This window comes from Monomorium pharaonis, chromosome 4 (genome assembly GCF_013373865.1).
Source record: "Monomorium pharaonis isolate MP-MQ-018 chromosome 4, ASM1337386v2, whole genome shotgun sequence".
Taxonomy (NCBI): domain Eukaryota; kingdom Metazoa; phylum Arthropoda; class Insecta; order Hymenoptera; family Formicidae; genus Monomorium; species Monomorium pharaonis.
In genome coordinates, this window is record NC_050470.1 from 3,302,191 (window position 1) to 3,317,778 (window position 15,588).

The following is a 15,588-nucleotide window of genomic DNA, read 5'->3' on the forward strand; positions in this document are numbered from 1 at the left end:
CGCCACAAAAAAAGATCAATATTAAATTAGTGAAAAAACGCATGCGTGCGTATGTGCACGCATGCATACTAATAAATAAATTTAAAATTATTTCTAACTTTAATTTATTTAAAAAATATATAGAGTTAGAAATAACACTTGTTGATGTTATAATCACATATAAAAAAGCTTTGAAAAATATTTTTATACAATAAATTATAATTATTAGGTGCTCAAGTAAATAAAGAATATATGTATATAATATTTACATTAATCCTATTATTTAAGAAAATCTAGCTGAGATTGAATTTTCTCTAAATTATAATAAAGCTCTGTCAATTGCTTTTTATCAAATTCCACTGTTAACGTAGATGTCTTATCACCAGTCAGACCAAGTTGGAGTAATGCTACAGGTCGTGCATCTTTAGAAATTGTAGACGACGATGATTGCACATTTAGGCACCAGTTGATATCTTTCACCTGTCAAATAAAAGATAAATATTTGTGTTTAATAGATAAATAGTAATTTGCATGTATATATAACATTAAATAAAAGAAAATTGACAGTTTTTATCATCGAGCAATAGCTTATGATTAATATTAATTTATTGTGAATTTTATACAGTTTGCCTTTTTCATATATGGGCCAGTTATTATTTGGTCTTAAAATATAATCTTACAACAAAAACAGAAATATAATTTCACATAAAATTGGTACAATTTAGTATTATTAATATTAAATGAGTATCTCGTGAAAACTGCAAAGAATTTATTTATAGGTGAAAACATCCTTTCAGTTAAGGTTCAAAGTGGGATCCCCTTACTTTTCAAGAGAAATATTTTGTAAATTCAAATACAAATGCTTGTAATGATATTTATTCCAAATGATAAATATTAAAAATATCATTTTTCAGTCAACATAGAGATATAGTTCATCCCTTTTTCAACTACCATAATCAATACAGAATATATAATACTATAGATCATTATTAATTTTACAATTCATTCAATGTCTTTCTTACATCTATAACCACATCAAAATACCTGAGTAGGAAAAATAGATTGTTGTCTAAGGTTCTCTACAATGCCTTTTCCATAAGTCATCCAGGCATTTGTAAAGATGGATATCTTTTCTTCATCTAATTTAAAACTGTCTTTCATGACTGCTTCCATGACAGATGGTTTGACTGTGCTACATGCAGCCTGCGTATAGGTAGATGTAACGGTATCCAGTAGAAGAGCCAATTCATCTTTCGTCAGATCTAAGGAAACTAGCAGCTTTTCCTCTTCCTCCTCATTGAACACCTTTGTGTCTACGCTCGACTGCAGAGTCCGGCATATACGATTGACAAGAAGTCGGAATTTGCTATTATCCACTCTGGTTACTATCCTTAAACCTTGCTCCAGTCTATTGAAATAAAAGTACAGTTAAAGATTGCATGTTGCTGATATGCATATGATATATAATGACAATTTATGTTTAATCTGTCAAAAACATTAAAAAATTATCTTTGAGAAAAAATGGAACAGCATAAAAATAATAATAATAGAATATTTGTTAAAATAATAGAATATTTGTTAAAACTTAATAAGTTGGTTTTACTGAAATTATTTCTTACTCTAAAATTAACCATAAACCCACATAAAAATGTGTACAATATTTTACAAGCATACTTTGAAGTTATGTTGATCCAGGTCGCCATTTTATGTGTGAAACGAAATTCTTAAATATCACTTTTCTTACAGTATTTTAATTATTATGTCATAACTCCGTCCTTTCGAAAAAATAACTTTGAAAAATTGATGCATATAACGTTACAAATTTTCGACATTTCTCTTTCACTAAACACTAAACATACCTTGACCATAGATCATGTATGATATAGATGCTTATATCTTAACCTGGAAAGATACTGGACGCAAGTTCTGCACTCGATATAGTGCAGACGTAATAATCCTGATTTTCTCGAAAAAAATAATATCTTTACGAAATTTTTTTACTTATCTCATCTTATATCTTTTAGAACGTACACATAAAGCCGAATTATGCACTTTAGCTCTTAAAAATTTGTAATGTATGGAAATGTCAAATGCACCTTACTGGATTCGTGTACGAGATTTACCAATGCCATTTCTACCAATGTAAATTAATTTTTAATCTCGGTTTAAACTTATTTTTTGTCATTTTCTAATTTCTATAGGGCAAAAAAGTTAAACCGAGATTAAAATTAACTTACATTGTGACAGAAATAAGTACATTCTTATTTTAAACTTATTTTACAAAAAAACTAAAACCATATGAGAAATAATATTGCTGATTACGAATAGCATTTTTTGATAATAGAAAAAAAAATTTACTTGTTATTGCAGTTATTTCAGAGTTTCGTAATTTATGCTGATTCTTAACAGATTAAGAATTGTAATTATCTTAAATTAAATTTGTTAAAAACGAATTTTAGTGTTTGCCATAAATTTTATAGCAGAACAACAGAATCTTTTAATAGAAATGTAATGATGGACTGTAGAGAAACCAGAAAAAACCTGCTATTTCGTAATTACATAAATGAAATGATTACGAAATGACAGATTCTACTGGCAGCCTGCTGTCAGATTATGTCAGTTATTCTGACAGAAAACGAGCTTTAATGCGGATGCAGTTGATGCCAATCTGTCGCAATATTCTGTATTTGAATCTGCTAGCGAACTGCTATAAACGTTTTACTAAACATAAGTTCTATTCTTTCTGCAGTTACACTTGTTATACTTTCTGCGTTTAAAATAAAATTGATAATAATCAAAATAGAAAAAAAAAACAAAATTTGATTATTTTAGTTATTAAATGCAAATGTATTTATAAAAACTATATTTAAAATATTTTATATATTTATATTACAAAGAGATTTATAGTTTTATTAAATATTGTAAGAAAGAGAGAGGGGGGGGGGGAGAATAAAAGGATTAAGAGCAAAATTTTTTTTAACATTGTATAAGATTTCTATTTCACGTCTTTGTAATTGTAGTGAAACCAACAGGAATATAATTTGTATAGTTACTAACTTTCTAAGGAGACTGAGAATTAACTTAAACTACAGTGAATTCATTAAAAAAGAAAGAATATAGAGAACCATCTTTATTTGTATTAGCTGTTGAACACATTTTACCATTTTAAATCTTAAACATACATGTTATTACCCTCACTGATCGACAGTTATATTATGTACGAAGCAAAATAATGACATGAAAAATTATACGAACTATTGTCATATTGTCACCAAAATATAAGATATTGGCGCTTTTCTTTTAAACTAACGCATTACAAACTAAGAGAAACGATGATCTTTGAGAAACTTACATCTGACAATCATATATAATTTGAATAAAATTCAAAATAATTAGTAAACTTGAATTAATTACATCGAATGAAATTAATTTCAAAATAGTAATCTTTTGGCTCTGTGTCAACTGCAGTTTTTTTTCAAGTGACTGTTATACTCTCGTTTTATACATCAAAAATTCCAAACAATTTTTTCCACTCAGCGTTTCTATACCTACATAGGTACAACATGTGAAAACCGAGGTACGATAAATTATGGCTGCTTTCCTTTTAAAAAGACACAAATCGACACAGTTTACCACAATTAAAAAAAACGCGATATACGCAATGTATACAATATTTTTACAAGATAAAACTTCTCAAACGAGGTTCTTATATTTTATAAATGTTTCAATAAGTTATAAGCTTTAATGTAAAATATAAATCGTTATTTGATTACAAAGTACTTAATACTTAACACTGTAACTTTTTACTACACAATTCAAATTTTAATGTACGCAAGTACATACTCATAAGGCCTGTTCTGTTTCGCTGCACTAGTGCAATAAGTTAGAATAAGAAAAAATATATTTGTCTTACTTTACCCTATTGCATCAGTGCAGCAGTGTAGCGAAAAAGACAAACCAATAGATTCTATCGAAATATTGGGAACAGATACGGTCTTCGGTCAAAAATACACTGTCTTAAACAGAGTTGAAATGTGTCAACCGAGATTGTATTAAATTTTGAATGGAAAGTTACGTGTGTCGACTTGTGTCAAAAGTGTGTTCCATAAAAGGAAAGCAGTCTATATATACTGTGCCACGTGCAATTAAAACAAAAAAAATATTTCATATATTTCATATATTTCAATTTTTTAAAAATCACGACCAGTTCTACATAATCGTTGGACATGAAATCATAATAAATTTTTTCATTATTAAACATTGCTTTTTTCAAGTGTTTTCTTGAAAAAAAAAAAATTACTCATATACACAAGGTATGTGTTAGTAAAGCTCAACGCGTCACAATTTACCTAAAGTTTAGATAAGCATTCTGGTTTTTTGCTTTCTGCAAAAAAATAGTTTACATAAATAAAATATGAAAAACGCATATTTAATGTTAAACTGTAGAAATGGCGCTCTCTCTGAAGTTTCTCGTCGGCGAACAGTCATAAATGTTACAAGTCAATCTATTTTTTTTTTCGGGAATGTATTTTGATTCGCAGAAAAATATCCGTATTCTATCTCCGATGTGTAGTCCAAGGTGTGTATGTGTCTATAGGTATAAGATACAGTGTGTCCGTGCGTCGGAAACAATGAGGACTAGCAAGTAGGTGGAAATATTATGTTGCACAAATGTACCCTTTTTTTAAGACACCGCACCGTCATTTTATTCTGATGAATTAGAAATATATTATTTCTAAACGTTATACTTCCTTACCTTAGAATTCTAATGCTAAGTGAATATATAATATGTATGCACGTGGATGCCAGTACAGAGAACACGGTTTGTTTATGCTTTACATTACATTAAACGTAATCATCACGATATTTTATCAAAAATATCGGACTCGTGTTGCTATTGCCAATTAACAATTGCAAGAAATACTATATGGGAGACACACACAATCATCCTGAACACAGAAAGTTCTTAATGCAATAAACGTCAAAATGTTCCTTTTTCTGTTTTTTTTTTCTTCTTTTTTTTTCTTTTATGCTCGCCACCTCTTTGAAAATGCACAGACAATCTGCCCTGGCTTCACACTCGGTAGTTACAATTGCATCTATAGATTAGGTCTGTCTGTCAATAATAAACATGAGAGAATATTAGGCCGTGGCCTCTTCGGCATCGCCGTTATTCTCGGCCTCAGCGCACTTCTCCTCGAGTCTCGACTTTTTCTCGGGACTCGCGCCGTCCTGTGCATCCTCCGCTGCATCAGCCGCGGCCGTTGATTTCCTCTTTACGCAGCAACTGTCAGCTGGAGCATCTGAAATCGCAGAAAAATACATGTATTGCCACATTGTGAGTTTCTCCCTTTTTTTTTTCTTTAAACACAGATAAAATTGACAAATCGTGGTAATCGATGGTGGCATAGAAAGTTGTGCGTCTGTTTTCTATATCCAAAATCTAGATTTAAACTCAGAACATCAGATTTTCAATTAATCGCCACCTCTCAAATACCAGTGACAAACCATCATACCTTTGCCAGATCATGGAGCATGCATGTAAGATTATTACATCAAATAGAATCCATAATCCTCAGTCATAAAATGTTGATTTTTGTTTTTTTGATAACAACGTACCTGTCGAGTCTCCATTTTCCGTTGATTCCACTTCTTTTTCATCAACCTCCTTCTCCTCGCTCGAGCCATTCTCTTTGGTTTCCTTAGTGTCTCCATTTTCGGATGCTTTCGAATCCTCGTCAATTTCCTCCTGCACCACCTTCTCCTCTTCCACTACCTTCTTCTGAGGAGTAGTGACTTTTGTTTCCCTAAAAATTACAATGCAGATATAGTATTCAATTTTATACTAACCTAACTATTAAATGTTTTATGGATATCATAGATTATAAGCATAACTAATTTTTTGTTTTGTAAATCTGACGATTATATTGAAAGACTAATTATCAAGATACAATTTATAATCGAAATAATTTTGTTAACAATTAAAATATTTATTTCTTAAATTATCACATGTGTAATTCATAACTGTAACTTGTTTGTATAATACCGATACAAAAGGTGGCTCGCAATAAATATGTAAGTAATAATTAATCATGTATAATCTAGTAAACGAATTATTAGTTTCAAAAAATGGATAGTACGAGATTAACTCCAACTTAGAGAAAATGTATTATTTTTATAATGCGAGAGAGTCATGCCGAAACCGCGATAAAAAGAACCGTGGATTCGCGCGATATAACATTTCCCGTTTTAAAATCGGCAGGCCGTTGCTGGCGCGTTGCGCTTCGGCTTCGGTATTTGCTGTCGTTTCACATTGCTGGCTGGCAACAAGGACGGCACGACAAGCCGAGAGAAACAGAGATAGGACGCCGCTAACGGTGGCGGCATCTAGCGAGTTTAATATTATATCCTCCCCGCGAGACCCCTCTACCCGCGGGATCGCCCCCTCGCGTCGCCGACCGCCGCCATCGCTGTTACTACCACCATCGCAACGCTCGTCGCGATCGCCACACCGACGATAGCTTCAGCGTGGCGAATCGTTGGACGCTCGCGGTCGTAAACGCGGCATGTAATACGTAACGCACGGATATGCGCGCGCGCGCGCGCGCGCGTCCTCTCGCACGCTTTCGACATCGTATCTCGCGCGTGCGAGGGGAACGCGCGAAGGATGCCCGTTACCTCCTTGTCGTCGGGAGAGCGACGGGGGATCGAAACCGGTATATAATTGAAAACCGATCGGAAGATAAATATAGACGTGCACGTCTCCTTCGCGCGCGCGTCTATCATGTCGGAGGGAGAGATTGTACCGGTTTCGAAGGTATCTACCTCCCGTGGAGGTGGGAAGAAGCGCCGGGACGGAATCGTCGTCATCGCCGGCTACGTCTAATCGACGCCGCGAGCCGGCAGATCGATACGCACGTCGTCGACCGCTTTCAGGCCGCGCGGGACGGAGTAGGAAGAAGGGACGACGATTTCTCTCGTCCTCGGGAGCGAGCGAGGGAGAGAAAGTCACGTGAGGAGGAGAGCCGAGACGAAAAGGGAAGATCGTCCTCGCATATATCTATTCACTCGTCTTCTTCGAGCATGGCGAGGGTGGTTCCCGCGAAAAGCGACGCGTGCGTTGCGTGTCGTATGAATGTGTGTGCGTGGATGAATGTGTACGTACGAGCATGCTCGTACGTGCGCGCGCGCACATTCACGTATACATAGGCGACGTAAACAAACGAGCGAAGTGGTCGAGGGACAAAAGGAACACGAGGCCGCCGCCATCATCGCCGATCGACGGCGATGCGCTCGTCTTCGATCGTGTGCGGGCGGACGGCCGCGGGGATATGCGGAGGAGGAGAGAGCACGAGAGAGGATCCGGCGCGGGACGGGAGGCGACGGCGTCGGCGACGACGACGACGACGACAATGACGCCGCCATGAAACCGCCGCAAGTAGAGCACGCGTCGGGTCGGTCGGGTCGCGTTGCGCGCGCGGCAGCAAGGGCAGGTAATTTTCAGCGATCGTTAAGCGTACCGCGAATCGGCCCAAGAGCATTGTCGCGAGAGATAGAGAGAAAGGAGAGGGGCATCGCTCGCTTATTCGTTCCCCCCCGGCGCGCACCGCACGTCGCCCCTTCACCTCCGCTCCATCATCGTGCTCGTCAACCTTTCCCGTTGTCTCGGCGATAATTCGAAAGCGATCGGCGCAAGGGCGACGAGGATACGGACGTTGACGACGTCACCGTCGTCGTCGACGGACGGAGAGATCGTTTCGAGATCGGCGCGCGCGAACGAGAGAGAGAGAGAGAGAGAGAGAGGAGAGAACCGACGCCGTACGCGCGATTTTTCCGCCGTCGAATCGATACCCGCTCACCGCGTATTTACGCACCGTCGGACGCATATATATACTTACTTGACCTCCGTGTCCGCCATACCGATCGATTTTGATCGTGAGAAATCCACGTACGTTACTGCACACGAACTCGTGAACACGGCACCTCAACCGACACGACGGTTACGCGTCTTCTACGCACCGGTAAGCACACGTCGAGAGATTCCGGTAACACCGCTGCCGCGTACCGACGCGCAAATGGCAGAGGGAAACGCGCACTGATTCGCCCGAGACCCGAGCGACTCCGGCCCGGCCGGCGGGCCGGCGGCGGCCTTCAAACGCTTTTCTTTCCCGCTCGTTTATAGATGGCGCGCCGCTCGCGTCGCGACACACACGCGCGCGCGCCGCGCTCGAGTCCACAAGGGGAAACGCTCCGTTGGAAACGAGTGAATAACGCGAGGCGTGAGGCAGAGACTGTGTAAAAAAAAAAAAATCGATGGAAAGCCATCGATACGATCAGCCGGAAATCTTATCGTTTCACTTTTTACATTTCGAAATTAACGTTAGCATGCGACATAATTCTTATGTTAGCTTGTAGTTTTTCATCGTTTTCATGGAATTTATCGTGAATATATGTTTCCTTATCATAATCAATTATGTATTCACGCTGTTAATTTACGATTCACAACTTATACGGTTAAAACCAACTGATTATTTTCTGTTGTACTTTTTAATAATTTTTTAATGATTTAACAAGAGAGTATATCAGAAGCAACGGGGAAATTATTTAACTGGAAATATCTAAGGCTCGTGACGCATATCTCGCGCAAGTATATTTTTATTAAAATAATAATAGAATATACGCAAGACTAAGAAAACAGATTGAAAAAATGTAATATCCATTAGTAATATCCATTTGCTCTCTTTTTCTCTCTCTCTCTCTCTCTCTCTCTTTCTCTGTACAGTTTACCAAAGTTGTGAAACCTACAATTTGTCAAATATAGTTTTCAACTAATTTTTAATGGGTAGAAAGACGTTCAGTTTTTTCTATTTATAAAGATAGAAAACGCTGTACAAGATCGTGACAAAGCATATTATTCCGTATTCATAATACCGCAAATTAAATCAACTGAAGTTGTATCGACCCCATTCCTCATTTCTATACATCAATACGCTTATTGCGGATGAACGATGAACCGTTATATATATTCCTCGTTCCTCATGTCTTATTCAGTGTGTCTCGGTCTTTATCACGCATCCTCGTGCGATTCTCGCGCGATATCATCCGCGAAGCTATCATTAGCATCAGATATACCGATTCTGTTAAACTTCACGCAGGCTTTTTCCGAGATCCATCGACTAGAAATTATCCAGGAAACGTCAGTCTCGGAATCTCAAGCGATCGCAATTGACGACGGTGAGTAGGTCCAATGGACACTTCCGAGTAGACATCGTTAGACATTAAGGAGAGATCAGCGATTCGAAAGCATCGACGGAAACGCGTCCGATTGCTACCCACGCCGACGAAAGCGATCGAAAGCGATCGAGGAAATAAGGGGAATACGACGTATCGCAAACGTGGCCATTCGATTATTCGCGGCACGAAGCTCGGCACGGCAAACGAGCGAAGGCAGCGACATCATCTCGATGTCTCGGCGATCCCCCACGCGGTCCTCCATTCCTCTCTCTCTCTCTCTCTCTCTCTCTCTCTCTCTCTCTCTCTCTCTCTCTCTCTCTCTCTCTCTCTCTCTCTCTCTCTCTCTCTCCCTCTCTCTCTCTCTTTCTCTCTTTCACTCACTCTCTCTCTTCCCCTTCCTCGTCCCTTCCCCCACCGAGCGACCTTCTCTTCCTACCTCGTCCAATTAGATCCCACCTTGCATCGAAAAATACGTGCGCGCTTCCGGCCGCGCGTCGGCCGGTTTATTTTACGCGAGCGGATCGTGTTTCGACTCTACGCGAAAAACATCCGACTTTGTGCCGCATCGAGAATGACTTGCCGATATCGATTAGGTCGTGACTCGCGTACCTCGCTCCGTCGGTCGGCGTTGGTCGCGGCGGAGAGATTCTCTCCGCGCGATTGCGCACGCCCGTGCGCGACGCGCTCGGGAAAGTTCTAGAAGTTTCGCGGTATAGCAGCGCTTCCGGTGTGCGAGAAAGGTGCGCGACGAGCGGGCGCATCGCGCGCGCTCTGCCCACCGCCTTCGCGTCCATGTTACAGGTTGCTCCACGGCCCCTCGATATAGAACGCGAGATTTCCCTCGTAGCAACACGAGGCAAACGTTCGCTCGCTCGGAGAAATCGGTTGCCCCCTCGAGTTTCGATATCTTTTTTTAGGAACAGGTTCCGTTCACGGTGTCCCTAGGCTTCCGCTTTCCTCAAGTATCTCGCAATGAGAAGCATCACCACGAAAAAAAAGAAATATAAATACACACACACACACACAAATATATAATATATATTCGATTCGAGATGTCGTTATTTTGCCGTTGCAATAATCGTGCTTTGTGAGGTGAAACTGCATTAGTTTCGCTAATTTCATAGTCGAATGCCCTTACGGTAAACACGAAAGTCGAGTGGCAAACTCTTCTTCAATTCTTATTTTAGTGCTTAGTTTTTGAAGTAATAATGGATAATTTGGGGGCATATGAAAAAAGAGGAAATGATAGAAAGAACAATGAGAACACGATGCTGTTATTTATGCGCACACATAAAAATATCTTTGTGTATTTGTTTTGATGTTACATCGATAAAACGAGACTGGCGGTCGTTCAGAGATTTCATTTCAACTTCTCTTTAAATAAACCAATAAAAATATAAAACTCATTACATTGCTAATGCGCACAAAAATGGTTTTCTTCTGCAAATCCCGGAGGGAGATAACTTCTATCATCACCAATTAAGAATGCAATCACAAATAAAATTCAATAATAGAACATTTCGTCGAACGATAATGCAATACAGAGTTCATGTCGGAGAATAAAGTTAAAGATTCTCGACACTTTTTCGTAAGAAAAACGCAATGCCAAAGATATTAGGACCGTGCATTCCAAAAATAATGTACTTTTCCAACAGAAACCTCTCGGGAGACCTAAGGGGACATACGTTCGGCGAAATAAATTATTATTAATCGTGGTCGCGCGGGCGCAAGTTTTTGGCCGTGCCACGCTTGCAGCAACGTGCCCGCCCGCCCGCCTGTTCCGTAAATAAATTTTTTGTTCTGGCACACGTGCCGGCAGTCCACGTAAGCACGAAGATAACCGGAGCGGGCGAGCGGCAGCTGCCGTGCACCGTGCGCAGGTGAGGCGGCCAGGCGGCCAGATGCCTCCTTCCGAGCATCTTTCGACGAAACCGACTTCGGTCCCCGGGTGTACCTCCAGATCCGCACGCGGACCGTTTTCGACGGAACTTTCACAGGGGAAAGCAAACGTCCGACATATACGCGTGCGCTTGCAGCGAGAGAAGAATAGGGAATAGTCTCTCTCTCTCTCTCTCTCACTCTCGCTCTGCCTGACTGCCTCGTGCGCACGTTTCCTTTCTCTCCCTTTCCCCTCTCTCACTTTCTTTGTTCCACCCTCCTTTTCGCTCTCTCTCTCTCTCTCTTGCTCGCTCGCTCGCTTACTCTCTTTTCTCTCTCTCTCTCTCCCTCTTTGGCTGTCTCCCACGCGCTTCCGTCGAGGCTGAAATTCGCGGCGATCGCGTCTCCCTTCCTTCCTCTTTCGGGGTCTTTACGTAAGCGCCGGTCGCGATAAATTAGGGATATTTGCCTTGTCGATCATAACGAGAATTATCATGCGTACGTTCGATACAACACCATTCCACGAGGCGCCCGTCTCGAAAACTAGGTAGCCGATAAGGGCCGACGAGCCCGCGTTTTCACCGTGTACCGGCGGCGGACGCGCTCCGTGCCCCGACCGCGATCTATTCCGACGACAGTAACCTATATTCGCCGGTGGCAACACTTTTGCCACTGCTGTGTCGGTCGACTGCTAAAGATAGCGGCGCGCATCTAAATTTTCATTTCGCTGGACTGAATTCCACCTCGCGCCGGTGTCGCTCTTATTAAGGTGCACTTCACCGTGCACTTTTGGGTCTAGGTTCCCAAGACGCGGTAACTCGTGCTTATGCTCTCGCGACATACACACACACGCACGCACGCACGCACGCACGCATGGGCGAAGAAAGACAAAAGAAGAAGAGGAGGAAAGAGAAACAAGGAGAGCCAGAAAGAAAGAGAGAGGCAGAGAGAGTGAGAGGGAGCATGGGGAGGGGAGGGATCAGAATTAGAAATGGAAATACACTGGCGACGGTCGACGATGTATTTCCAGTGGGGCCTACATACGAATACGCTTATTAATAGCGCCCCGAATAAATACCGCCCCAAGGATATGTGGAGTATTGCGTTTTCGCGACGCAAAGTCCGCGGCACGGAGGCGCGCGCGCGCGCGCGAAGCGTAAAGAAACCCATTAAATAATCTGCATATTGAAACGGTACATTAAGTTCTTGAGGGCAGGCGTGTTATCGGGTTTGAAAAGATGAACTCCGTCGTGTCATGGATTATTATACATTAATGTACATCGCGAGAGAATGGACTATCGATTGTGCGGCCGGGCGCATCGGTCAAAGCGGTGAAAAGCGTCATGTGATTCATCCGTAGGAACCGAAATAACTGAAAAGCTTCGTCGAGAGAAGGTCTCACGAATGTTCGATGAATAATGTATGATTCGAAGATTTCGAGACTGATTTCCCAATTGTGCTCAGGTGAACTCGACGAAAGGCACGAAGAATGTTCTTGCGGGCGTTGTTCTCACAGGCGGGAGAAAAGAATCCCTTCTCTTTTCTCGGGCGAGATGTTCCACCTAAGAAAAGCGCGCTTCCCTTCGACAAATTGGCTCGCCGCTTCGGGTCATGGAATCAATAGAGAGCGCGTGGACGCGCGCATCCCGTAGGGTAGAATCAAACCGAGCTTAACCCTAAACAGTAGAGTACTAGAGCGAATTCCCGCCGGCTCTTTGTGTGCGTAGGTATCTCCAAAACGGTATTGGAACACGCAAACAAGAGTGGGGTAACATGCAAATGATGTGGATCGAGGCACGTGGCGTGAAACACAAACAAATGCACTCATATGTACCCAAGACAAAGTAGAGTCGATGTCATAACAAACGCTTGCGTCTCCGTACTTCATCCGATATTTACAGCGATTCAGACAATTGTACGAAATTGTGTACTGTAAAAAGGTATCAGCAATGTTTAAAATGTAAATTTGTACGTGACGCTAAAAGCGACCTTAATTGTTAAGCCATTTTTATCTCGCGACCGGTGTGACGCTTGGATAACTTAACCTTGTCTAGATAAAGATTAGATAAATAACATATTTGAGATACATATAAATGTCTGAGCTCAACTTCATATCTTTTCTCTCTTCTTTTTTGTCACAGACTGTCTGCGTTATCAACATGCATCGTTCGTTCGACTGGTTTATTTTAATTCGATATTTGTCGTGATTCAGTCGGTCGGTCAATCAGTCGCCGATTGGCGATATAAATTTCGCGTAGCCATAAAACTCCTAGCTGGTACGCCTGGCTACCTCTCTTCTCTTCGCTTCGCTTCTCTTCACCTTATCCCGGGTTTATCGTGGCGCGTTCACAACGCGCGGCAGTACTACACACGAAAATGCCGCGTGTATTCGAGCTTGGCCTGACCCGGTCGCACCTTTTTGACTCGCGAGCAACCGGTTCGCGAGCGTCCCCGTCCCCCGGCTTCTCATTCTTTCTTCCTTTCGTGCGCGCGCGCGCGCGCGCGCTTCGTATCTCTCTCTCTCTCTCTCTCTCTCTCTCTCTCTCTCTCGCCTCCTACCCGACGCTTTCCCGTCGGTCGACCGTTCTAAAACCACGCCGCCTCTGTCTACAGTTGGGAACTAATCGGCAAAGGATTATCACAGGTCAGCGGGTGTTCAACCTTCCGTACACCTACCTACCACGGTTCGATACCGCGATACTCGGTATCCGATCATTATTAATAGCCTGACGCCGTTGCCGCTCAACAGCGACAACGACGACGCATCCGCCATCGTCGTCGTTATCGTCGTCGTCGTCGTCGTCGTCGCCGTCGAAACCCTCGAAATCGTCCACGACGATTTCGCCATCCTGGCGAGTTTATTCGACCGCGCGCCAGGTCTCTCTCCAAGGCTTTCGAACCGGTTTCCCGGTTGACGTGACTGACAGCAACAAGTCCCCGGTCTCTGCTATTCTCCGGCACGCGGTGTTGTTCCGCGGTGTCGCGACGGCGACATGACGATTTGTAGGGCCTGCACGTAAAGCGGATTCATTCGGTCGTGCTCGCCTCTGATATGTATTCCCACCGAGACGAGAGCGGACGATTGGCGTCCGGTCCCACGAAGAAACGTTACGAACGTTATGAAAGATAATGGAAGAAATGTGTCCCCTACACCCGAACGGGCTCCACGAAACGCACGGTGTTCGTCTAATGATCTCGCGCGTGTATCGGAACGGTCGATTTCACTCGTACAATAGTCGGTCTGTTTTCATCTCCGAGCGCGTCGCGGTGCGATGAAACCTCTCGACAACGTCGTCGTTCGCAAAATTATTGCATACGCGAGGTCGCGCGCGCTCGGTGCTTTTAATATCGTTCGTGGATATGATTCGCTCGACCTCTCCCAATTCGATAATCCCGAGATAAGAAATACTATTATGAGCGATAGTCTGGAGTTTTCTCGAGCTCCACGGGGCACGATTTCAACATGAACCGACTGGCGCGGAAGATATCTCTCTCGAGAAATTAAATTAAAAAGAGAGGAGACGAGAGAGAAAGAGCGCGGAGAAGAGTGGACGAGCTAGGCGAGAGATAGGATCGTCGGATGAATGTCACTTTGTCGGAAGAAATACAAGTTATGGGAATCGAATGGGCGAAAAGGGATTTATAAACGAAAATAAAAATTCGTTTAGCTTACAATTAAACTATGTCATATATCGTCGTTTAGTTGTTCTCACGTTGAATCTATTTTAGCAACTGTTGCGCACAATTCTTTGAAGCTATGAACACGCCAGTTGCCTCTAACCAAGTTCGCGAACCGCTCTTCCCATCTAGACCGCAAATAATCGAATGTATGAAGCACAAAAACGAAAGAAACGTACGTGGCACGTGCAACGTTCAAAGAAGGAAAGAAGCTTCGCTCTTGATATCTCCGCGAAAGAAAGAGGTGAAAGAGGAAGCGGGAGGATCCTTTTATCGCGACGCGTAACGATATATGGGGCGCGGCGTTAGATTGCCGACGATAATTCTCTGCAGTTACGCGTGTGTCTGCGCTTTCTTGAGAGAGCGCGGCGTTTCCTGAGCGATAAGTCTCCCAGCGAGTAATCCCGACGTGATGTTATCCGCGAGGAGGTTGATAAAAAGCGCGGTCGCGTCCGTCGCGCGCACGCGTGACTTCAGCGGTTCCAAATTTCAAAAGCAACCTTGGACGGAGCGAAGCGACATAAGTTTTTCGGTCGGCTGACTCAGAGAGGTGCTCGTTCTCGTTGTCGGGGGAACGTGACACAATCGTCTTCTTGGAGCTCGTTGCTGCTCGAAGACAGGGCTGGCACGAGGTAACTCCGGGGCCCCAAACGCGGGCCCTCCGAGGTTTTTCGGGAAGAGAGACTATCAAGAATATGTCGGCGGAATGGGGTCACGGCTGTTTCCAAACTCGACCGTATTTCGACAGACGGTCTTCTCGAAGAAGAGTCTCTTTGGTTCAATAAGAAAAAGAAACATTCTTTGATAACAAAAGCATTA

The 15,588-nt window shown here is 42.5% G+C and overlaps 2 protein-coding genes and 1 long non-coding RNA gene across 3 annotated transcripts; all 3 read right to left on the reverse strand.

Moving 5' to 3' along the window:
• Positions 1 to 87: 87 nt before the first annotated feature.
• LOC105831983 (COMM domain-containing protein 10) lies at positions 88 to 1,832 on the reverse strand. Its single transcript, XM_012672534.3, has 3 exons — positions 1,654 to 1,832; positions 1,024 to 1,387; positions 88 to 459 (listed from the first exon to the last, which is right to left on the reverse strand). Exons 1-3 carry the CDS (start codon positions 1,680 to 1,682, stop codon positions 259 to 261), a joined length of 594 nt encoding a protein of 197 aa, XP_012527988.1. The 5' UTR covers positions 1,683 to 1,832; the 3' UTR covers positions 88 to 258.
• A 1,262-nt stretch (positions 1,833 to 3,094) lies between these two features.
• LOC105831989 lies at positions 3,095 to 8,100 on the reverse strand. The gene is made up of 3 exons (XM_012672545.3): positions 7,878 to 8,100; positions 5,599 to 5,786; positions 3,095 to 5,282 (listed from the first exon to the last, which is right to left on the reverse strand). Exons 1-3 carry the CDS (start codon positions 7,895 to 7,897, stop codon positions 5,122 to 5,124), a joined length of 369 nt encoding a protein of 122 aa, XP_012527999.1. The 5' UTR covers positions 7,898 to 8,100; the 3' UTR covers positions 3,095 to 5,121.
• A 2,390-nt stretch (positions 8,101 to 10,490) lies between these two features.
• Positions 10,491 to 13,610, reverse strand: LOC114253922. Its single transcript, XR_003625345.2, has 2 exons — positions 13,382 to 13,610; positions 10,491 to 13,021 (listed from the first exon to the last, which is right to left on the reverse strand). It is a non-coding gene; the product is annotated as an uncharacterized LOC114253922 (long non-coding RNA).
• Between the last annotated feature and the right edge of the window lie 1,978 nt (positions 13,611 to 15,588).

Excerpts from the sequence above, each read along its gene's own strand:
- LOC105831983 (XM_012672534.3), bottom strand. The coding sequence starts at position 1,682 with ATGGCGACCTGGATCAACATAACTTCAAA. Across the intron at positions 1,388-1,653 it reads TGGATCAACATAACTTCAAA|ACTGGAGCAAGGTTTAAGGA; the intron begins GTATGCTTGTAA and ends TTATTTCAATAG. Across the intron at positions 460-1,023 it reads AATCTATTTTTCCTACTCAG|GTGAAAGATATCAACTGGTG; the intron begins GTATTTTGATGT and ends TTTATTTGACAG.
- LOC105831989 (XM_012672545.3), bottom strand. The coding sequence starts at position 7,897 with ATGGCGGACACGGAGGTCAA. Across the intron at positions 5,787-7,877 it reads ATGGCGGACACGGAGGTCAA|GGAAACAAAAGTCACTACTC; the intron begins GTAAGTATATAT and ends TGTAATTTTTAG. Across the intron at positions 5,283-5,598 it reads GGAAAATGGAGACTCGACAG|ATGCTCCAGCTGACAGTTGC; the intron begins GTACGTTGTTAT and ends CTGCGATTTCAG.